This window comes from Hakea prostrata, chromosome 2, assembly GCF_041222555.1.
Source record: "Hakea prostrata isolate BN-2017 chromosome 2, UWA_Hpros_2, whole genome shotgun sequence".
Taxonomy (NCBI): domain Eukaryota; kingdom Viridiplantae; phylum Streptophyta; class Magnoliopsida; order Proteales; family Proteaceae; genus Hakea; species Hakea prostrata.
Genome location: NC_142601.1, coordinates 72,521,115 through 72,544,391, shown reverse-complemented (window position 1 = coordinate 72,544,391; position 23,277 = coordinate 72,521,115). Strand labels below are relative to the sequence as shown.

The window sequence follows — 23,277 nt, the reverse complement described above, 5'->3', positions numbered from 1 at the left end:
GTTTACCATGCATACATCGCTCTACTGATGGGATTGATTGGAAGACGATCATTTTTTGTCTTTGTACTTTATCTTGTAGTATGAGTCATTACGTTAACATACAAGAGAACCAAGAGGGAAGAACAAGAATTGAGGTTCACATCCTTTACAATTCTCACCTCCTACAATTCCTATCTAGGATTTTGACACCTGACAGTTAATTATCTAAGGGTCAAGATTAGAACCCAACTAAGAATTGAACCTAATAAATCCCTAAAATTAAGCTTCAAAAAAAGAGAAGAGACAAAATTGAGAGAAAATTTAGAGATTTATTATGTTAAATTCTTAGTTGGGTTCTAATCAATGACCGTTGGATAATTAACTGTCAGGTGTCAAAATCCTAGAAAGGAATTGTAGGAGGTGAGAATTGTAAAGGATTTGAATGCCAAAATTGTAGCTTAGTGCATGGTGGAGAATAAGTCTATCAAAGATAAGAGATAAGTAGATAAAGTCTTTTGACATCCAAAAATCTTTCAAGTTCATATTTTCTTTTGGCGAACAAGAGAAAAACTGTTAAAAGTTTTCTTTTTGACAAATTCAAAAGTTAATGCAACATTAACAAACTAAACGTGATTATAGTACCTGGAAAAAGTCTCCACATATGAAAGTACGTTGGTGATGGAGGAAAGAAAACTCAATCCATAATGGATAGATCATCATCAGAGCCAGAAACTTTGAATTTGGGTGGACAGTCGATTGTACCATGAACCATTCCGAGATTAGAATTTGGGTTTGTACGTACGTATTCGCCATCTATGCAGAAGTTTTTTCACAGAGAAATACGAGCATAAACTATTTGATGAAATGTGTATTAGAATAGTCCAGGTGACCTTTTGTCCATCCTCCCTACAACCTCTCTGTATTTCTGAGTCTCTGACGTATTCAAAATATTAAAGGACCCAGTGGATGCCGATGAGATATCGTTTTCTTCTTTGTCAGCCCTCTTTCTTTCCTTCTTTGTCAACAAACTCCTTCTAATAGATATCAAATAATTTCTCTAAAACCAATGAAGAATACACTTTTCCAGTTGCTGTTTTGAAGACACAAGAAAACACCATGTTGGTAAACATTATCAAGAAATTAAACAAGAAAACATAGATATCAAATCATTTCTCTAAAACCAATGTGATAGCCTTCTTGAAACTCAAAGACCACTCTGAATACTTCAGTTCCCACCCCCCTTTTTTTTGTGGGTGGGGTAGATGGATTCAATAATGTTGCATTGTCAAACAAGGAGCCATATTGCAAGACAGTAGAAAATATGGGTGAATACCATATTTTCCTCTTACAAATAAGTTAGGCTACTCAAATTAAAGAGTGAACTTGGAATTTGTCCAGTTAAATTGTTGAAGCTCAAGTGCCTACAAGAGGTAAAAGCATTTCAAGGATAATATAAGAAGTTTATGGCAGCTATCCAAAAGCTTAACACTCTATATTCCAAAAATAACAAGTAACAATGAACAAGGAAAACTTACAGTTGTTCAAAACTTTGATAGTCGACCATATTGGATGGAATAGTGTCACTAATATTATTATTCCTTAAGACCCTGTTTGACAATAATCAATTTTTTGTATTTTAATCATAGAGATGTAATAATGCTTATATGACAACCTTGAAGTTAATATGACAAAAATACTGACTTAAAGAATACTTAGGGCTTTCAAATGCTTAATAAATGCCAACGATGAACTCCCATTAGAGATCTCCCTTACTCCTACATAATTGCATAGGAAGGTGACCTCACACATCTAATAATATAGTGCAACTTACTAATTACATAAACAGAGTATGAAACTCACAAATCAGTCATGGAGGTCAGATTAGAAAAACTTGAAGGTATCAGTCCTTCAAATGAGTTCCCTTGACACCTCCTACAAAACATTGACGATAAGATATTTACACGCAATAATTCAGCTGATATCCTCACCATAAGAAAGAAAATATATTACAAGTTAACAAACAGTTAGTTCTTTCTGAGTTTTGAATTATGAAAAGATAAAATTTATGAAATGAAATATCTTGGTTTTGCTTAGTCTGCATATCATCTAGAGTTTCTAAAACTTAGAGGAATCAGAGGATATAAGATGTGAAAGCAAAATATTGTCTTACAAGGAAGTAAGCTTAGTCCAGTTCATGCCAATGAAGTCAGGAATTTGGCCAGTAAGTGTGTTGTCAGATGCCCACCTATGTTAACAAATGAAAGTATTTTGATAATCTCAAAAGCCTTACACAATCTGTTGGGATCTTGTATTCTTCATGGTATACACAAGAAAGTTTGCAAGTGTAAGTTATAACAACATCAGATATGATTCCTTGGTTACCCCTAAGTATGACACACTAAATTTTTCTTTATGGCTTTTGATGTTTCCCAACGTTTTCTTGTTAAATTTCTTGATTTGATATCCATGTTTTCTTGTTAAATTTCTGGTCATTTTGCTTTTCATCGAAGGCGTTGTAGTGAAATAATCCGGCCAGAACTTCCACGAGAACCAAAGCTTCAGTGCCATATGCAAGGTAGAATGGTGTTTCTCCTGTTGGGGTTCGGTATGACCATAGGACACTCGGGAGTTCCTCGATCCAAAGTGCCCAACTGTCCTCCAAGTATTTTTTTTATCCTGTCCAGTAGTGTTTTATTTGTGACTTAAACGTGGCCGTTGCTTTGTGGGTAGGCTACCGAAGAACAACGATGTTCAACGTGATATCTTTCAAAGAAAGCTTTGAATCCCAACCCTTCGAATTGCTTTCGATTGTTTGTTCCCAGAACCCGAGGTATTCCAAACTCTGTAGATAATTTCTTCTTCGAAGAATCTCTCCATTTGTTTCTCCGTCAGTGAAGCTAAAGGTTTCGCTTTGACCCACTTCATAAAGTAATCTACAGCGACTACGAGATACTCTCGATTTCTTAAAGCCTTTGGAAGTTTTCCGATTAAGTCCATTCCCCACATCGCGAAAGGGGTCGGGCAGGAGATGGGTGAGATTGGTACTGCCGGTACCTTTAGGATAGTGGCGTGTTTTTGACATTGCTCGCATTCGCGGACATACTCATGGGCATCCTTCTGCATGGTTGCCAGTATATTCCTGAATGTAGCACCTTTTGTGCCAATGCTTTCCCGCCCATGTGAGCGCCACATATCCCCTTGTGGACTTCCACTAAAGCATAGCTAGCTCGAGAAGGTCCAACGCATCTAAGGAGAGGCTCGGTGAAAGATCTCTTGTATAACTGATCATCTCTGATGATGAATCGGGCAGTTTGATTCTTAATCTTCTGGGCTTCCTTTGACTCAGTCGGGCGTATGTTGTCCTTTAGGTAGTTCATCAAAGTGGTCGTCCAATTGGGATCTCCCCCGATTTCTAGGATTTCAGCTCCTTGTGTGCTAGGGCGGTCAAGTTCTTCTATATAAACCGCTGAATCCAAATTTTTGTTATTGGCCAAAGATAGTCGGGAGAGTTCGTCTGCCTTCTCATTTTCTTTTCTTTTCTTTTCTTCACCATTCTCTCATCTTTTGCATTGTATTCTCTCTTGATTAGATTTACAACAAGCTGAGAGTCACTTCTTACTTCCATCTCTCGGGCCCTGAGTGCTCGGGCTACCCGCAGGCCTATAAGCACAGCTTCATATTTGGCTTCATTGTTTGAAGCCGGGAAATTGAACCTTAGCGCATAGTTGACTGTGAAGTCTGCGGGACTCTTAAGGGTCAGACTTGCTCTCGAACCAATACTGCTACTTAAGCCATCCACATGTAAAATCCATAGGTCTATTGCCTTAGTTGTTGAACTTGGATCTTCACTTCGTGGTAAGCTATTTTCTACAATGAAGTCGGCTAAGACCTGAGCTTTAATGGCCGTCCTCAGTTTGAACTCGATCTGGTACTGTAATATCCAACCCTATTCTAACCTTGACCCTGACCCGGATCCACTGTTGTATTCAGGTCCGAAGACCCGAAGCGGTGGAAGAAGAGATTTATGGACCATTCTGATTGATGATCATGATTCGGAGACCGAGCCCATGGACATTGACAATGATACCCCTTGCTTAAATGCATTGTCAGTGTTTAAGGAAAGTCTGCGTATCGGAGAAGATTAATATGGTTGATGTACCAAATGACCTCCTGTGCACAATCCGAAGGTATTCCCCGAAACTAGACTTCTTGATTGAATTGTGGAAGAAAACCTCACTCAATTTGACCTTGTATAGCCTTTCAAATCCCTACTTGAAGTTGCTGTTCTAAACCTGAGTTTTCTGCTGGAAATATTTTGGTCGATCCTTTTGGTCGATACCATCGACCAAGGACCATCGACCAAAATATCCCAGTCTGCCAAGTTAATGATTCCATGGAATATTCCTTTTCTATTTAATATAACCTCGAGCCTTGAGCCCTTTTACAATCATTTTCTCACCTGAGAACGTGGGGAGAGCTTCCCAAAGCAGCTCCTTGGTTAGTGTGAAGGGTACCTCATCAAAGACACTTACTCTCTACCCTACCATTTTCTACTCTTTTCTATTGTCACCTTGCTGATGAGACATTGGGAATGGTGCTGCAACCTTGCAACCACCACTCAAAGTGCCTACTCATGTTCAATCCATGATTTCCTTAGCTATTCATTGATGCTATGCTTCTATCTCATGCTTAGCATATGTATTCCATGATTTACCTATTAACATTATGCCATTTGATATCAAACTGAGCTATAGAGTGTATTATGTTCATGTTTAACATTGCCATATGATTCCAATCGAATTTCTATTAGTTCCTCTAACTATTGCATGCTGTTCCTCATCAATGCAATCAATTCCAACTCATGCCATGATGTTTATCACTTGAACTTGATAGCTCAAATTGGGGCTTTTTAATTAGACCATTGGATTGGGTTAATTCCTTGATTTATAGTGTCCTACTACTGTTGTTAAGTATGCTTCCAAGTTTCAGATTGATCCGAACACCGGAAGACTCATTTCGGACCAAAATCCCCGAAATCCACTATTCTGTCCCGAAGACAATTTTGGTCTATCCTTTTGGTCGATACCATCGACCATTGACCAAGACCATCGACCAAAGTTATTGCTGACAGCAACCTTGGTCAGTTTTGACCCAAATGACATCCGATCTTCCCGACTTCTTTTCTAACTTATTATTGATGTTTGTTTAGGGCCTTAACAATTCTATTGGACTATTCTTGGTATCCTCAATGCATCATCAATTCATCCAAGGTAAGGATGGTTATCTCCATAAACATATAAGTCATCAAATATTGAATTGTGTTTTATTTAAAGAATGAAATCCCTTAATTTCCTTTCAACCATTATAAGACTGTTACATATGTGTTAGAACTGTAGCATTTAAATCTTTATACTCTTGTTGTGTTACTTTATCATTTTGATTTGCTTATGTTTATAATGATTCGTTTCAATATCATGATTTGATTACTATTATGAATATGCATTGGATGCATGAGAAATGATGAGATTGGATGTGTGATTGCTTACGTATGACTTGGGATTGGGGGTGTCCTCGACACTTACGTCCTTGGGCATCGGAGGGAATAGTATGGGATGTTCTCCGATGGTGCCTATCGACACTCTCCCGAGTTATTGGATGACATACATAGGACTGTCTAGTTGTGTGGCTAGGTTCATCCTTGTCGTGTCAGACCCGAATCGGAAGGGCATTGAGACCGAACAACCCGTGGTAGTGTATGGTTGGATGGGCGCTCTAGGCCGGTAGCCAATCCGGTAGGGGACATAAACCATGCTACGGATACACGAAAGGGGCCATTTATTGGTAGAGTTGCATATGGATAGACTTGGGCTCACGGGCCCTCAAGACCGGTAACCAATCCGTGAGAGCTTCCCGTTTACTATATGTGGATGACCAATAGGGTTGATGAGTCCGAAATCCGGGATTTCGCTGACTCTAGTGTGAAGGATACCGGAAAGGATCGCCGGGGGCAAGGAATGGGCGTATCTGAATCTGACTTGACCGACTGAGTAGATGACTTGCATTGGGCTAGGCTTTACTTTGTGACATGCGCCGATGCTTGACCAAATGGTGATGTGAGAGAGTGGTGACCGATCCCCTTACCACGGCTTTTTGATGACTTTACCGATCTTCCCCGGGCATTCCCAAGATATGGAAATGGGAGAGTGACTGACGACCCAGAGAAGTACGGTGCTATGATTTAAAGTATGTCTACCCTAGAGACTAGCATTCATAGAGTTAGGCTCATATCTGCATCATATGTTCCATATCGCATTGCATTATTATATGTTACGATTTTTTTTTTTTTTTTTTTTTAAAATTTGGTTTAAACTTTATTTGTATATTATTTTTATTTTGTAGTTCGGTTAGACTTTTTTTTTGAAAAAGATACAAAATTACTAGCAGAACCTCCTCAAATTGGTGGAATTCCATGATCGATCAATTGGTTTAACTGTTGTTGGCTCCTTCAGTCAATATGCTCCCAGTTTTGTTTCTTTGTCAACAAAGTGGGCCTTCCCAGGTCGGTCTTAGCTTTCCTTGATTTATGTGGTCCGAACCCCTTGTTCTTCGTAATACTAGATCTCTTGATCTGTACCTTTGGCTTTTCACTCGGGAGTTGTAGTATTGAGCTTCCCTTTTCTGATATAACTAGTTCCTGTGGTGAGCCATTTCCCGAGTCTTTTGCAGAAAATCTAAGTTGGCTCTTAGACCCTGCTCATTTTCCTTCTCATTAAAAGTTTGGTATCGGATGGACCCGGCTAGAACATCAACTGGAGCTAGATGTCACGGTCTTAGTTATTAACTAAGCTAACCGCGCCGGCACTTAGCACTTACTTGCACTAAGTCAGCCAAAAACCCAACTAGAGAGAGTAGAAGAGAGCTTAAAGCATTAAGAGAAACTTGAGAGAACTTGTATTGATCACTTGTCTGATGCTTTGTACAAATGAGTCCCTCCCCTATTTATAGGTGAGGTAGGATATAATGAATGGTTATGATTTTCTATGAGTGTCTATAATCTAATGGTTGGGATCATTCTAGTGGATCTAGATATTTCTAGGGACATTTTTAGAGATAAGATATTTTCTAGTTGTAAAATACCTCTAGAATCTCCCTCCTTTCTAGAATGTGGTTTAAGTGTAGCCCATTAGTATCCTTTCTAAGTTGGGCTAGGCCATGAGTGGCCCATAAGTATAGCACCATTGGGCTCATGACAAATTGGGCCGTGTCATTCTCCCCCACTTATTCTGTCGACGTCCTCGTGTTTTCATCGAGGAACCTCCTTATATGTTATTGGAATTGCCACAATGCGTTTTTTGCTTCCCAACTTGCTTCACTCTCGGGCAATCCCTTCCACTTCACAAATACTCTAAACTTGGAGGCACCCCGTTTGCGCATTACTCAATCTGCCATTATATGTTCTGCCTCCTTGTTATAGGGTGTCGTTATGCTCGTAGCTGCCCTTGTAGAAGTCCCACAACTTGGTAAGGTTTTAACATGCTTGCATAAAATATAGTATGGATCTTGAGCTTTTGAGGGAGGTATAGTTGGTAGGAAACCTTACCCACCTTCTTCACGATTTTAAACGGGCCTTCATACCGACAGACCAGTCCTTTGTGTACCTTTCGAAAGGACTTGAATTGTTGGGGTAGTAACTTCACCATGACCATGACCATGTCTCCTGTTTCGAAGTTTGCAAGTCGTCCATCTTTGTTGGCCCACTTCTTCATCTTCTTTGTGGCTTTGTCTAAGTATGATTTAGTCACATCCAACCTTTCTCACCACTTCTTGGCAAACTTGTAAGTTGAGGGGCTCTATTCCGTATAACCCGTTACTATAGTGTGCGGTGTTAACGATTGTTGCCCTGTGGCAATCTCAAATGGGCTTTGGTTTGTGGCCTCGCCTCTTTGGAGGTTGTATGAAAATTGTGCCACATCAAGCAACTTGGCCTAATCTCGCTGGTTGTCACTCACAAAGTGCCTCAAGTATTGCTCAAGTAAGTTGTTGACACGTTTAGTCTGTCCAACCGTTTGGGGATGAAAGCTTGTTGAGTACCGCAAGGATGTGCCCAACAACTTGAACAATTCCGCCCAAAACCTCCCCGTGAAGCGAGGGTCACAATCGCTGATGATCGATTGTGGCACCCCCTAATACTTGACCACATTCTTTAACAAGAGCTTGGCTGCTTCTTCCGCTGGACAATCCCTTTGTGCTACCACAAACGTGCCATATTTGGATAGCTGATCTACTTGGTGTCGTGGCATTCACGGATAATGTTCCTCCTTAGGTTGTTCCACTTAGGAACAAAGATCCTCTTCCTCTTCGCATAGAGAACATCATCCTCTTCCCAAAACTGCCTTGTTTTACCTTCTTTGGCTAGGGTGAGCAAGCTCTTGGCCATTGGGTCGTGCTCGGGTTTATACTTAAAGGCGAAGTCAAATTCCACTAGGAAATCTTGCCACCTAGCTTGCTTCAGACACAACTTCTTTTGTGTTTGGAAGTAACTCGTAGCGACATTATCCGTCTTCACCACGAACCTCGATCGCAACAAGTAGTGTCGCCATGTCCTTAGGCAATGCACTACCGTGGTCATCTCCTTCTCATGCACAGTATAACACCGCTCCGTCTCATTGAGCTTGCGACTCTTGTATGCAATAGGGTGTCTTTCTTGCATTAACACCTGTCCAATTGCAACGTCGGATGCATCCGTATGAACCTCGAACGGCTTGCCATTGTCCGACAAGGCAAGCACCGGTTCTTTTATCACCGCTTAAATCATCAAAGGCATCTTGACAAGCGTCTGACCATTCCCATGCCTTATTCTTCTTTAGTAGATTCGTGAGTGGAGCTGCCCTCTTGGAGTATCCCACAATGAACCTTCGGTAGTAGTTTATAAGGCCTAGAAAAGACCTCAACTCGCCAACCTTGGTTGGTGCCTCCCATTCCCGAATTGCTTTCACTTTGATCTCCTCCATTTTCAATATTCCACCCCTACCTTATAACCTAGGAACATCACCTCTTCTTGTGCGAATGCGTACTTCTCATTCTTCACATATAGTTGGTTCTCCTTTAGGGTTTGAAGAACCAACCTTAGATTTTGTGCATGTTCCTCCAATGTGTTACTATAGATGACAATGTCATCCAAATACACGACCATAAATTTGTCGAGGTAAGGGTGGAATATCTAGTTCATAAGGGTGCAAAATGTGGTTGGTGCATTGATGAGGCCAAAGGGCATCACTAAGAACTCGTATGCCCCATACTGAGTCACACAAGTAGTCTTCGGTTCGTCACCCTCCACAAGGCGGACTTAATAATACCCGGACCGCAAGTCTAACTTGGTGAAGTATCTTGCATTGCCAAGCCTATCAAAGAGATCATCAATTAAAGAAATGGGATACTTGTTTTTATAGTTACCTTGTTGAGTGCCCTATAGTCGATGTATAGCCTTAACGATCCGTCATGCTTTCGTTGGAACAACACTGGTGCGCCATATGGTGCCTTCAATGGTCGTATGTAGCCTGCATCTAATAGCTCCTTGAGTTGCTTCCTTAATTCCTCCGACTCCGGCGGGGACATCCTATAAGGTGCCATTGCTGGTGGTTTGGCACCCGGCTTCAACTCGATTGCATGATCCACCTCCCTCCTTGGTGGTAGTCTTTTGGGTAGCTCCGGGGGCATCACATCCTTGAACTCCTCTAGAGTTCTCTCGATCTCCTTTGGTAATGCTGCCTTAGGGACATCCTCCTTGTCTTCCAAGAGTGCTGCCAAATACGTAACTTGCACCTTTTTGACTACCTTCTCTAGTTGCATGGCCGAAAATAGCTTCGGCCCCTCCTTAGTCCCTTGTACCGTCGGGACCATACATGGTTCTCCTTCCTCCATAATGCACACCTTACTTATGAATGACATGGGTACGACCATGACCCATCTCATGAATTCCATGCCAAGCACCAATTCAAAATCATCCATTGTTACTACCGACAAATCCAAAGTGCCTTTCCGTGCCCCAATTGTCATTTCAACTCCATTGGCAACTCCCTCAATAGGGCGCACTTTCGATTTAACAGCCTTAAGACTCCCTCTTTCCTTGCTCATTTTAGTCCCAAACGCTTTGCCTCCTCCATTGAGAGAAAATTATGTGTTGCCCCCGTATCAACCATGGCCCTTGCCATCTTGCCATTTATACGCGCCCTCACGTACATTAACCCTTTAATGGCACCAAGCTGCCACAACGATCCCACGTGCGCCTCCTCCTCGTCCTTGTGTTCGAGTAGTGTACTTAGAGCCTTCTGTTTTGGGCAATCCCTAGCCCAATGTGGTCCATCACAAAGGAAGCACTTGTCTTTGGGTTGGAATTTCTTCTTCTTTTCTTACTTGCCACCCTCTTTGTTCGAAGAGAACTTATTTGTGTCTTCCCTTGTGTGGTCGGTCTTCGACCCCTTCTTTACCCCCACCTTTGCCATTATTTCTCTTCTTGGCCTTGAACTCATCCATTCTAAACTCTATCAAGGACTTCGCTGCCACTATAGCCGTTGCAAGATCTTGCACACCTCGACGTTGTAGCTCTTCTAAGGCCATATTTAGGAGTCCATCCATAAAGTTGAAGAGAAGTTACTCTTCGGTCATACTCGGGACCTCCAACATGAGCGTCAAGAACTCCTTCACGTGGTCCTGAATCGACCCCGTGTGCTTTAGCCTCTTGATGTTCTTTCGGGCCAAGAATGCGGCACTCTCCGGAAAAAATTGCTTCTTAAGCTCCTTTGCATTTCATTGTACCTTCGTCTCCACCATAGAGCTGCTGTCTCCACCATCGCATAATCCACCCATGATGGTCCAACACATCTTAGGAGTGGTTCAGAGAAAGATCTCTTATATAACTAGCCATCTGAGATGGTGAACCGTGCCGCCTTGTTCCTAAATTTTTGGGCCTTTTTTGCGTCAGTTGGGAGTGTATCGTCTTTCATTTAAGATATGAGTGACCCTGCCCGACTTCCATGACCTCAATCTCTTGTGTACTTGGGGAGTCCAGTTCCTCTATGTAGACTGTTGAATCCAAGTTTTTGCAATTTGCCAAAGAGAGTCGGGAAAGTTCATCCGCTTTCTCATTTTCTTTTTTGGATATTTGTTTGAAGATTACCCGATTAAAGACTTTCGGAAGTTGCTCGACCTTCGCAAGGTACTCTGTCATTCGTTCATCCTTTGCATTATATTCCCTTTTGATCTGATTTATAACTAGCTGGGAATCACTCCTAACTTCTAACTCTTGTCCTTTGAGGGCTCGGGCGACACATAAGCTGGCAAGCACGGCTTCATACTCGTCTTTTAAGAGTCAGTCCTCCTCCCGAACTTGAGCTGCTACGCGATCCATCAACGTGCAGTATCCATAGGTCGTTGGCCTCGTCAGAGTGTAGAATCTAAATTTTCAACCCATGGAATACTATTTTCCACAACGAAGTCGGCCAAAACCTGGGCTTTGATAGCCGTTCTTGGTTTAAACTCAATTGCTATTCACTAAGCTCGACCGCCCACCTGACCATTATCCCTGCTATGTCTGGTCTGTGCAGGATTTTCTTGAGCGGGAAATTAGTCGGGTATGCGCCTTGAAATAGGGTCTTAACTTAAGTGAGGCTACCCACAAGGCCAAGGCTTGTTTGTTAATCTGCAGGTACCTCGTTTCCACATCTATGAGTACATGACTCACATAGTAAACCAGATTCTGTGTGGTTTCTCCCTTTACCAGTATTGCACTTACCACGATCGGTGATACAGCCAGATAAATTGTTAGATTCTCCCCGGTAATGGGCCATCCTAAAACGGGTGTTGTCCCGAGTGACTTTTTAAGCTCATCGAAAGCTTGTTGGCATTCTTCTGTCCACACGATCTCTCCCGAGTTTGGTGTGGCCTTCAATGCTTTGAAAAAAGAATTGCATTTTTTCCCAGCTTCGGGAAATTAACCGATTTAGCGTAGCCACTCTCCCGGTTAAGCATTGGATTTATTTTATAGTTCTGGAGGGTTGCAAGTCAATCAGGCAGAAGATTTGCCTTGATTCCTCTTTGTGATACCATGAACCCGAGAAATTTCCCGGATGACACCCCTGAAAGCACATTTTTCTGCGTTCAAACGCATCCGGTAGGTTCGTAGCACATCGAACGCTTTCTCCAAGTCTTCCAAGTGTTGGGCTCGAACCAAACTTTTTACAAGCATATCATTGACGAATACCTCCATATTTCTCCCGATTTGATCTTTGGAAATCTTTTTGACAGCTCTCTGGTAGGTTGCGGCTGCATTCTCTAATCCGAATGGCATAACCCGGTAAAAGTAGCTTTTCCGATCAGTCATGAAAGTGGTATGCTTTTCGTCTTCCTGACTCATAAGAATTTGGTTGTACCTCGAGTATGCATCCATGAAGCTAAGAACTTTGTGCTCGGCTGTTGGATCAATGAGTAGGTCGAATCTGGGAAGTGGGTAGCAATCCTTTGGACATGCCTTATTTAGATTTGGGTAATTAGTACACATCCTTCACTTCCCTTTTGCCTTTATGACCATTACAACATTTGCTAGCCAGGTCAAGCACTCGATTGGTTCAATGAAACCTAACTTCACAAGTTTTTCTGTTTCAACTCCGAATGCCTTGTGTTTCTCTAATGAGAAATTTCTTCTTCTTTGGATGACCAGGATTGCATCATTCTGAATCCAGAGTTTATGCTCAGCTACCCTCCTATCAATCCCAGGCATATCATTTGCCGACCATCCAAAGATATTTGCATTGTCACATAGGAACTCGGTCAACTCTTTTTTGAAATCCTTGTGTTGCTTAGACCCTACAAATGATCCACGCTCAGGATGATCTGGGTTCAATTGGATCCTTTCTGCTCTTTGCATGTTTTCTTCGTCCCGATCGTCTCAGACCTCAATTGTAAGAGCGCTTCACGAGTTTTAGGACCTCCGTTTTTGCTTAAGGAAGTTTATATAGCATTGGCGGGAGGTGGACTGGTCGGATTTACACTCGCCTACCCTAGCATCAGTTGGGAATTTGAGCTTCATATGCTTCGGTGATAAAACTGCTTCTAACGCGTTCAACGTTGGTCGGCCAAGTATCACATTATATGCGAACAAGTCCTTTAGAAGCATAAAATTTACTCGAATTAAGGTGTCTCGAGGCAAAGTCCCGATCCTTAAATCCAAGTGGATAGTTCGTTCGGCAATTGTTGAAGATCCTGCAAAGCCATAAAGTGGGGTTGTCTGGGGGTCAACACGTCGTCGGCTAACTTTAGCCTTTTGAAAGTTTCATATGACAGCAGGTCAACCGAAAAGCCCGTGTCTACTAAGACTCGGTAAACTTCCCGATTGACTATCTTTACTTTGATGATGATAACATCATCATCATGTGGCGCAACTAACCCGTTTTGACTCCATGGTTGGGCCACCCATAATCACGTAGATGGGAGACTCCTCCCTCTCCACCTGTTCTTTTCCTTTGTCAACCTTCTTTGAGGCTTCTCTCGAACTGGAGGACCGAGCTCTCTTCTTTGGCTCTGGGGATTTATCTCGGGGTCGTCCAGAAGCCCTGACATATTGGCCGAGCTTGCCATCTTGTATCAATTTCTCAATTTTTGATTTGAGACTCCATCAATTGTTAGTGTGGTGGCCATAATTCTTGTGGAATCGACGGTATTTGCTCATGTCCCGGTCTTCAGGTTGGGAATGTATTTTACCAGGCCACTTCAAAGACTTCTTACCCCGTATCTGCATTAGGATCTCTGATGGCTTAGTGTTGAGCGGGGTTTAGCTTTCCCACCCATGATCCCTTTTCCACTTGCCTTTTGATCCTCAATCCCGATCATTGGGATGAGTTGTTTTCATTTTCTGATAAGTGTTCTCGATAAACTTTTACCCGAGCATTAATCATCTCGTACACACTGGCTTGTTTATGGCATTTGCGTAGTAAAGTCCCGTAGGTTTTAGGCTTATTCGTTAGCAAGGCCTCCATAAGCCTTTGATGTGTGATGCCACTCTACAGCGCGTTGTATGCGACTTGATCGTCTAATTCCTCGATCTCGATGGCAACCTCATCAAAATGTTTTAGAAAATCCCATATTGACTCGTTCCGGCCTTGTTTGATAGCAAATAAGCTATCAGATGTTTTCAAAATGGAGACATAATGCATCTTATAGCTATAAGTAGATTTCAATCGTGATTGTATTTGTATCCTTTATTCAAGTGTCAAAATGGAGGGAGAATATCAAGGAGGAGACAACCCCTCAACCTTATAGGAGAAGTACAATCACAAGGGCAGGAATGAAATTATAATTTAAATCATGTCAAATTCGAGGATAGCGTATCTCAAGGTAGAGATGTACCATTGACTTTATAAGAAAATTTTAATCATAAGCACATTGTAAGATTTATGACTGAAATAAAGACTCAAAATCAAGGGGGAATCTCAAGTTGGAGACACACAATCAACGTTAGTGAATAAGGACAATCACAAGAACAGTGATAGAATTATGATTCAAACCATGTGTCAAAATTCGGGAGGACAAATCTCAAAGTGGAGACGCAGCATCAACCTCATACAAAAATTTAAATTACAAGGACCAGCATAGTTTTATGACTAAAATCAAGTGTCAACAATACTTCGAAGAGGCTAAATATCAATATATAGGATAAGTATAATCACGACGACAAAAATGGAATAATAATTGAAATCAAGTGTCAAAATCGATAAGTGAGAAACTTAAGGAGGACCTCATAGTAAAAGTATAATCAGAAGGACAATAATAGATTTACAACTAAAATCATGTGTCAAAATTGAAGGTGAACCTCAAGGTGGAGAAGCAGCCTCAACCTTAATAGAATAAAAAAAATCACAGGAATAGAAATAACTTCATGCTTAAAATCAAGTATCAAAATCGAGGGCAAATCTTAAGGTGGAGAAACACCGTTAACCATATAGAATATGTACAATCACCAGGACACGAATAGATTTATGATTAAAATCAAGTGTCAAAATCAAGGAGAGCGAATCTTAAGGCGGAGAAACACCCTCAACTTGATAGAATAAGTAGAATCAATGATAGGGATAGCATTATGATTAAAATCAAGTATCAAAACCGAGGATAAATCTCAAGGTGGAGACACAGCCTCAACCAAATAAGGTAATTACAATCCCAAGGACATGAATATAATTATGATTAAAATCAAACATGAAAAAAGAGGAATGCAAACCTCAAGGTGGAAACGCATCCTTAACTTTATAGGAATACAATCACAAGGACATGCATAGATTTAAAATTTAATCAAGTGTCAAAATCGAGAAGGGATCTGAAGTTGGAGACCCACCATCAGCCTTATAATTTATATCAAGTGTCAAAATGGGGGAGGGCAAATCTCAAGGGGAAGATGAACCAACAATCTAATAGGAAATTATGATCACAAGGACAAGCATAGTTTAAGACTAAAATCAAGTGTCAACATTGAGGAGACCGAATATCAAGGTGGAAACACCCTTAACTATATAACATAAGTACAATCAAAAGGACAAGAACAACTTATGATTGAAATCAAGTGTTAAAATCAAAGACAGACAACCTTAAGGTGGAGAAGCACCCTTAACCTTATAGAATATGTACAATCACAAAGATAAGAATACCATTATGATTAAAATCAAGTAAGACAACTGAGTGTGAATCCCAAGCCGGAGAAACATCCACAACCATATAAGATAATGTACAATCACAAGGACATAAATAGAATTATGATTAACATCATATGTTAAATTCGATGAGGATGAAACTCAAGATGGAGACACAGACTGAATGTTCTAGAAAAATTATAATAACAAGCACAAAAAATCAAGAGCCGAAATCAAGAAAGGGAAATCTAAAGTTGGAGACACAACATCAACCTTATTGGCTATCTTCTTTCCCTTTCTCCGATGCCTCCTTCTCTAACTCCAATATATTCGATCACTCTCCCTCTTTTGTCCAGCTGTTGCCGCTCGCCTCCTTTGGTCCAATGCCGTTCAAATTCTTTGATATGTGGACTACGGACCCTTCTTTCGCTCCCACAATTCTTGAAGCTTGGGCCAAACCGGTCCATTGTCACTCCCTTCCTCTTGTTGCCTTTGCTCGCAAGCTTCAAGCTTCGCAACACTAAGGAAGCCCTCCATTCTTAGAACTCTTTCGGAAAAATCACTTCCGGGTTTTCTTTTGCCGATCAAATCTTCAGCTCACTCAATCCCTTCTCCAAAATGACCCTTCCAACCCCATCCATGCTGAGAATGAAAGATCCCTCTCCACTGAGCTTTCATCCCTCCTCTCCTCTAAAGAAAGGTTTCTCCGTAAAAAAGTCAAAATCAAATGGTTCGATTTGAGGGCTCCAATTCTACCTATTTCGATTGATCCCTTAAGGCCCGAAACAACTTCAACTCCATCCCCTCCCTCGTCACAAATAACGGCACTTGCATTTCCTATCCCACTAGCAAAAAAGCGCAGATCTTTTCCTTTTTCTCCACCCTTCTCTCTCCCCCCTCTCTCTTCCTTCCTGCGCCCCCTTACCCTCAACCTCATTAATAAAGTCATTGATCCTTCCTTCGTCTCCTCTCTCAATGTTATCCCATCCACGGAAGAAATCCTTTTTGCCATTCGATCCCACAAGTCCAATAAATCCCCGATGTCTGATGGCTCTAGTATGGGTTTCTTCCTTGCCTTTTGGGATTTCATTGAGAATGATCTTGTCCATGCCATCCTTAGCTTCTTCTTTACCCCTTCCCAACTCTATTCCATTAATCAAACTTTCCTTTGTCTCATCCCCAAGAAGCAAGGAGCCTTTTCCCACTCTAACTTCTGCCCCATCTCCCTCTGGAATCTCATCTGCAAATTCATCTCTAAAGTCCTTGCAAATAGGCTCAAATTGCCTCTCCCATCCCTTTTGTGTCCGAATCAGTCGGCCTTTCTCTAGGGCCGTACCATTGCGGATAACAATCACCTTTGTGCGCAGATTGTTCGTGGCTTTGATAGATCATCCCACTCCCCGACTGCACTCCTTAAGTTTGATCTCCATAAAGCCTTTGACTCCAATTGTTGGGATTTCATTTGTGATGTCCTCCTTTCCATGGGCTTCCCTCACCCTTTCATATGCTGAATAGAAGCCTGCATCTCCATTCCCCAATTCTCTGTTATTGCCAACAGATCCCCAACAGGATTCCTTCCCTATGGTATATCTTAGCCTCCCGCTCATCCACGGTAGGCTCACTGGCCACCACTGCCTTCTAATGCTTGACAATATTCATAAGAAATTGCATCTTTGGAAGGGCAAGCTTTTTATCCTTTGATGGTCGAGTGGTTCTCATCCGTTCTGTGCTCTAGTCCACCTATCTACACTGGTGTGGAATCTTCTCCTTTCCCAAGTCCACCATCCATGCAATGGAATCCTTATTCTATGCCTTCCTTTAGAAAGGGTAGGAAGCCTCTCGCTTCATCCACCCAGTCAGTTAGGTGGGTTTATTCTTATCTTCTCTAGTCGGATTCCTTCTGGACTATTCTTATGCCCTCCAATCCTTCATGGGTTTGGAGAAAAATCCTTCTTCTTTGCCCCCGTGTTAACTCAGCTATCTCTATCTCCATCTCTACTAGCTCTTCCACTTCCTTTTGGCTTAACCCTTTCAATCCCCGTACTGTCTATGACACCCGTATACCCAAAACCACCCCTTGTCGGCCTTCATCTCAAATGGATCTTGGATCCCCTCCCCCCATCCCATTCTCACACAGGTTTGGGCTTCTCTTCCTCTCTCTCCAACTCCTCCGGTGACCTCATCGGCCTGGAGCCTCCTCAGACTCTATAACCCTAAACATCCCTAGCCCCCTTTGGTCTAGTTCAAAGGCTTCATTCCCCACCACTCCCTTACACTTTGGAGAGCCCTTAACCAAGCCCTTCCCACCCAAGCATTCCTCTCTGACAGCCACATCCCTATTAACCCCAACTGCATCCTTTGTTGGTCCATTTTGGAAAACCTTGAGCACATCTTTTTTTGCACTTTTCCAAATCTATAGGGGAAAAAGCCCTCTCCTCCATATGACCCCATTCGAGGCGTTCCTTCAGATTATGCTAGCGGGGACAAGCAATCCTCTACCTAGGTGCTTTAGTTACTGCAGTCATATGCCCAGCCTGAGAACCAACCGGGATCTTCCTCTACCCCGATTCTCCCAGACAATCCGACCTTTCTAATTCTTATGTCCCTCCACAATCTTGCAAGGGAAAAACTTCTTCTCCTTGCCCCCTGTTCCAACTCCTGAGGGGCTTTTGCATTCCTTTGCCTCCTAAGCCTAATGAGAATAAATTGAAGGCCACCGCCTTGACCCGAACACAAGCAGAACCACGAACGCTTATGCACATTAATTATATGCAAAATTCCCCGAGCCCAAACGTATACCCGTGCTATCTCACTTCTATGGACCAAGACTCGATTCTTGAGGTACTTCAATTCTCCCGAGGGGGATCCGGTTCCCCAAGTAAGGAAGAGAGAGCCAACGATCCCCATAAGGGATTTTTCACCATATATTTTGGTGCTTCATTTGGGGGTTACACCTCCCATTCCACTCTCTTTTCGTTGAAGTTGTTCATTGTCCCAGCCAACTTTAGCCCGAATAGTTTGTGCAACATGATAGGGTTCGACAACTTTTGTTATAATTTGGGCGTCATCCCGATCTTCTGCCTATTTCACATTTCTTTATGCTCCGCCCCAACCCCTGAAAGGGTTGGTATTACCTAGCCAATAGGCTGCCCTAGACACTTGACTTCCAGGGTAAATTTATTGAACACGAGCCCGTCCCGTCCACCACCAATCAATGGAGGGAATTTATCATATTTTGTCATCCTCCTTCCACCGGGCCTTTCATTATGAACTTTCAAGAGTTGATATCTGGTCCAAAATGTCCCAAATACTGCTCCCTCAAATTGCCTACTAATATTTGTTACTAGCACCCTTTGGATTCCGAACCGGTAGATGACCTTGCCTTTATAAAATTTACCCATATGCTTTTCAGTAATTGTCGTTACAGGCTAGGCCTCGACCCACATGGCGAAGGAGGGACTAAAGCATGATACGTTACTGTTGGAACCCTTTGGGACTAGCGCATGATTTTGACATTGCTTGCATTTTCACACATACTCGAGTGCATCCAACCGCATGGTTGCCAACAGAGTCCCAACCACAAAATCATTTGATGCCAACATTCTCCCACTTGTATGAGCTCCACATATCCCCTCACGAACCTCAGCAAGTGCATACAAAGCATTGCGAGGGTCCCACACATTTTAGCAGTGGCATGCAAAACGATCGCCTATAAAATTGGTCATCTAAAATGGTAATCCTTACCGACTGATTCTAGGATCAGCTCCATCCAGCTTCCCTCCTGCTCAATTTTCCTCAACTCAATTTTCTCTACACTTGGGAAAAACACCTCTTCTATTAAAGTTCACAGAGGCCAATGGAGATAGCTTCTCTGCTTCCTCATTTTCTTCCTGAGGGATTTGTTTCACAACTACATGATCAAAATTGGCTCGGTATTGTTCCACCTTTGATAGATACTTGGCCATCTGACTCCCCTTAGCCTCATATTCTCCTTTGATTTGATTTACCACTAGTTGGAAAACACTTCTCACCTCCACCTCCTTAACTCTTAATGCTCGGTAACCTCAAGGACCTCCCAATATTCTTCCTGAACGATACAATGAATGCACATTTTTTTTTATTTAACCTCATTTGGTAAGTCTATAGCACATCAAACACTTCCTCAAAGTCTGCCACATGTTCTGACCGAGTGAGGCTTTTTCATGAGCATATCATCCACACATACTTCTATGCTTCACTCAATTTGCTCCCTAAAAGTTTTGTTCATGACCCTCAAGTAAGTTGCTCTACATACTTTATCCCAAACGGCATTACTCGATAGTAGTGGCTTTTTGGCCAGTCATGAATCAATGTGCTTCTCGTCATCTGGGTTTATCAATATTAGATTGTACCTTGAGTAAGCACCCATAAAGCGGAGCACTTCATTAGCTGTAGTTGCATCAATGTGGAGGTCGTTCCAGACAATGGGAAATAGCCTATGTCGTAGATCTTCCCGAAATAAACCCAAATAATCCTACCATCATATTTTTTAGCACTCACCAAATTTTTTTTTAAATCTTAATCCACAATTATTGCCCACCCCACTTCTATTCAAATTCAACCTGCATACAATAGGAAAAAAACTAATTACTTCGTCCATTGTACCATGGTGTCTCCAATAAATCACCCATCAATGTCCCTAAATCTTAAAGACAAGCAAGGCAAACCTCTGATTGAAGTCAAGTGTAAAAATTGATGAGGGTGAAACTCAACCCTACAGAACAAGCATATTCACGAGTAAAAAAATAGAATTAGGATTGAAATAAAGGTGTCAAAATTGAGAAGCGCAAATCTCAACGTGGAGACGCACCCCCTCCCCCTCAACCTTATAAAATAAGCATAAGCTTACAAAGATTTGTCACTGAAATCAAGTGTCAAAATTGAGGAGGGCAAATTATAAGGTAGAGTAAGACCCTCAACCTTATAGAATAATCATGGTAGAAGATCTCGCTCTCGAGAGAGATCTCGCCACCTTGAAAAAGAGAGATCTCGACCATCTCGGGAGACCGGCGAGAACAACTTTCGCCAACTCGGTGGCCCACCGGTGGGTTTAGGGCCAATTGGGTAAACTTGGTATTTAGCTTATTTAAGCCTTTGAACCGTTGATGGCCTTAGATTGTTAAACACCCTTGGTGTTTCAGTCTACCCATGGGACTGATGTGTGGTTATGGATGCTGTTTACACTGTAATATGACCTTTAAGGCATATTGAAAGCAGTATATCATGCATCACTAACTTAATGTTATAAAATTCCATCCTTGGTATCACATCTCATTTTCAAGAATAATAATTATACAACCATTAGGTTCTATATAGTCATTTAATCATAATTCATAGTCAGTGAGAATGATTGATCTTCCTTGTTGTAGTGTGTTAAGAGTAGTTGCAGTGAAAATTCAGCCAAAATCCACAAAAAAAGATAAAAATTGAGAATTCCAGCGAGATCCAGGGCGAGATATGGCGAGATATGGCGAGATATAGCGAGATATGGCGAGATATGGCGAGATCTTGAGCGAGATATCCCAACTCGCTGTGCTCGCCCTCCATCTCGTCTCGCTGCCAGCGAGATATCTCACGAGATCTCGCCGAGATCTCGCGAGATCTCCCACCATGAGAATAATACAATCACAAGCACAAGAATAGAATTTTGAACGAAATCAACTAAGAATGGCTAGGAAAGCCACCCCTTAACCATATAGGATATGTACAATCAGAAGGGTTAGGATACTATACGTATAAATTACAAGGGTAGGAATGGAATTATGATAGAAATCTCAGGATGCAGAAACACACTGAACCTTATCTAATAAGTACAATCACAACTTCGGGAATAGAATAATGATGATCTCAGGAGTTATAAAGTTATAATCACAAGCACATTCCCATATTTACGGCTGAAATAAAGAGCCGAAATCAAGGGAGTAGAATCTCAAGTTGGAGACGCACCATTAAACCTATAGGATAAGTAGAATCGAAAGAACAGCAATAGAATTATCATTGAAATCATGTATCGAAATTGGCATAGCGAATCTCAAGGTGGAGATGTACCACCAACCTCATAAAAGTAATAATCATAAGGAAAATTGTAGTTTAATAAGGGAAATTTAGTGTAAACTTTGAGCAGGCCGAATATAGATTTATACGATAAGTACAATCAGAAAAGAAAAGAAATAGCCATATGATAAAAATCAAGTATATCAAATAGCCATAACCCATAAGAAAGTTATAATCACAAGCACATTCCCACATTTATTGCTGAAATAAAGAACCGAAATCGAGGGAGGGGAAACTCAAGATGGAGACGCACCACTAAACCTAAAGGATAAGTAAAACCAAAAGGAAAGCAATAGAATTATCACTGAAATCATGTGTCAAAATTGGAATGGCAAATCTCAAGGAGGAGATGTACCATCAACCTCAAAAGAGTAATAATCAAAAAGAACAGCGTAGTCTAATAAGAGAAATTAAGTGTCAACTTTGAGCAGGCCGAAATTGATTTCAAGGATAATTACAATCAGAAGAAGGAGAATAGAATAATGATTTAAAATTAAATGTCAAAATCAAAGGTGAAACTCAAAGTGGACCATGTAGGAAAGTATAATCATAAGGACAAGAATATATTCATGACTAAAATCGTGCCCCAAAATCAAAAAGGGTGAACCTCAAGATGGAGAAGCACCCTTAACCTTAAGAAAAACTATAATCACAAAAATATAAATAGCCATATGATAAAAATCAAGTATACCAAAAAGCCATAACCTCGAAGAAAGTTATAATCACAAGCACATTATCACATTTATCGCTAAAATTGAGGGAGGGGAATCTCAAGTTGGAGACACATCACTAACCCTATAGGATAAGTAGAATCGAAAGGACAGTAATATAATTATCAATGAAATCATGTGTCGAAATTGGCATAGCGAATCTGTGGTGGAGATGTACCATCAACCTTATAAGAGTAATAATCATAAGGAACAGTGTAGTTCAATAAGAGAAATTAAGTGTCAACTTTGATCAAGACGAATATCCATTTATAGGTTAAGTACAATCACAAGGATGAAAATATATTAATGATTCGAAATTAAGTGTCAAAATCAAAGGTGAAACTCCAGATGGACCCTGCTGGAAAGTATAATCCTAAAGACAAGAATACATTTATGACTAAAATCATGTGCCGAAATCAACAAGGGTTAACCTCAAGTGGAGAACCACCCTTAACCTTAGAATAACTATAATCACAAGAATAGAAATAGCCATATGATAAAAATCAAGTATATCAAATAGCCAAAACCTCTAAGAAAATTATAATCACAAGCACATTCCCAGATTTATGGATGAAATAAAAAGTCGAAATCGAGGGAGGGATATCTCAAGTTGGAGACGCACCACCAGCCAAATAGGATAAGTAGAACCAAAAGGACAACGATAAAATAATCATTGAAATAATGTGTCGAATTCGGCATGGCGAATCTCAAGGTGGAGATGTACTATCGACCACATAAGAGTAATAATCAAAACGAACAGTGCAGTTCAAAAAGAGAAATTAAGTGTCAACTTTGATCACGACGAATATCGATTTAAAAGA

At 41.3% G+C, this 23,277-nt stretch overlaps 1 protein-coding gene across 4 annotated transcripts in view; it reads right to left on the bottom strand.

The window, feature by feature from the left end:
• Positions 1–338: 338 nt before the first annotated feature.
• The window catches only part of LOC149026288 (uncharacterized), a 72,554-nt gene continuing 49,615 nt past the window's right edge, over positions 339–23,277 (bottom strand). Inside the window, exons 3-6 of one of the 4 annotated variants that reach the window (XR_016171830.1) lie at positions 1,840–1,911; positions 1,681–1,754; positions 1,515–1,586; positions 339–1,400 (exon numbers count right to left, since the gene is read on the bottom strand). Coding sequence is in view for 3 of the 4 variants with exons in the window: in XM_089146543.1 (XP_089002669.1) it covers positions 1,325–1,400; positions 1,515–1,586; positions 1,840–1,911 (220 nt within the window). In the remaining variant the exon portion in view is untranslated. The remainder of the gene's footprint in view (positions 1,401–1,514; positions 1,587–1,680; positions 1,755–1,839; positions 1,912–23,277) is intronic. The other 3 variants (XM_089146543.1, XM_089146544.1, XM_089146545.1) reach the window with 3 other exon arrangements.